A 1,493-nucleotide genomic window follows, 5' to 3' on the forward strand; every position below is an offset into this window, starting at 1 on the left:
AAAAAAAAAAATTGAAAAAAACTGTAACATTACTGTCGTAGGAGGGAGAGAGAGAGAAACAATACTTCACGACGTACTCTTTGAACCATAGCGTATTTCAAAACAAGATGCTAATAGTTCAACTAACCTTAGTCAAGAGCTCCCAAGCCCACTCAATAGCTTCCTTCTTAAAATAATCTCCAAATGACCAGTTACCCAGCATCTCAAAGAAGGTGTGATGGTAAGTATCTTTCCCCACATCGTCAAGATCATTATGCTTCCCACCAGCACGAATACACTTCTGTGTGTTACACGCCCGAGTTAGCTTGCTGAGCTCAGTATTCGGATCAGCCGTTCCCAAAAATATTGGCTTGTACTGGTTCATTCCTTTGACAAAAAAACAGAGAAATTAAATTAACATACACAAAGTTAAGAATCAATAACAGCACATTTGAGACAGTATCTAAACTACAAAATTATAATCAATTGAGAGTGAATAGATCCCAAAGCTTCGATAACAAATGAACAATAGATACACAGAGCTAAGAATCAAGAACATGACATTTGACAAAGTATACGAATCTGCTAATCTACAAACTCTTAATCAACTAAGAGTGAATAGATCACAAAGCAATCTCCACAATTAGAATACGAGATTAATCTGATTCGATAAAAAAGTGGCGATCGGAAGTTACGTACCGGCGTTGGCGAAGAGAAGAGTGGGATCGTTGTGGGGAACAACGGGGCTCGATGGCCAGAACTTGTGACCTTTCCCTTTGAAGAAATCGAAATACGTATCCCTGACGGTCTTGGCTGGCCATTGGATCTCCGATGATGGTTCGGAACCAGGCATGACTGCGGCGGAAGAAGAGAAGCGGAAGTGAGAGAGAAAAGGGCGGCGGAGAGTGGAAGAGAAAACCCTAGACGGAGAGGAGGATTTGAGAAGAAGAAGAAGAGCGGCGTTGTTTAATCTCATTCAAACACAGCAAACACCTCTTTCTCTCTCCTACTCTCTGCCGTTAGATTTGTTATATTATCCGATTCCTTTTCCTTCCCATATTATTAAATTAAATACTAAAACAAAACGGAAAATGTTTTTGTTTCTTTTATTTTGGACAAGAAATGTTTTTTTATTAATTTATGGTTGATTCTCATAAAAACATGGTTTTCATTTTTTTGAAATTGAAACTAGTAATTCTGTAACATTATCAGTTGATGTGTGTAATATGTATACACGTTGCTGTGACTTCGTCCCCGCTGCTATAACTCTACGGAATCATTCAAGTATTAACTTATTTTGTAGAAAAATTTAAGGACAATTCTATTAGATACACCATTTTCAAGTTTTTGTTACCAAAATAGATCCTAAGGTAAAAATATCAAAATGTTTCATTTAATAGATAAAAAGATAGTGCCCTAGATATATAAATACAAATAAAAAAACTAAAAAAATTATTTTTTTTTAGGTTTAGATTATATGTTTTCAAATTCGAACTTTTTTATAATTTTTTTTT

At 35.4% G+C, this 1,493-nt stretch overlaps 1 protein-coding gene across 1 annotated transcript; it reads right to left on the reverse strand.

The window, feature by feature from the left end:
• Positions 1-102: 102 nt before the first annotated feature.
• LOC106321737 (alanine--tRNA ligase-like) lies at positions 103-989 on the reverse strand. Its single transcript, XM_013759979.1, has 2 exons — positions 679-989; positions 103-366 (listed from the first exon to the last, which is right to left on the reverse strand). The coding sequence occupies exons 1-2, from the start codon at positions 953-955 to the stop codon at positions 119-121; spliced, it is 525 nt and encodes a 174-aa protein (XP_013615433.1). The 5' UTR covers positions 956-989; the 3' UTR covers positions 103-118.
• Between the last annotated feature and the right edge of the window lie 504 nt (positions 990-1,493).

This window comes from Brassica oleracea, unplaced genomic scaffold (assembly GCF_000695525.1).
Source record: "Brassica oleracea var. oleracea cultivar TO1000 unplaced genomic scaffold, BOL UnpScaffold02771, whole genome shotgun sequence".
NCBI classification, from domain to species: domain Eukaryota; kingdom Viridiplantae; phylum Streptophyta; class Magnoliopsida; order Brassicales; family Brassicaceae; genus Brassica; species Brassica oleracea.

Coding starts and splice junctions, on each gene's coding strand:
- LOC106321737 (XM_013759979.1), bottom strand. CDS start 955: ATGAGATTAAACAACGCCGCTCTTCTTCTTCTTCTCAAATCCTCCTCT. Junction 367..678: donor TCTTCTCTTCGCCAACGCCG/GTACGTAACTTC, acceptor TTTTTGTCAAAG/GAATGAACCAGTACAAGCCA.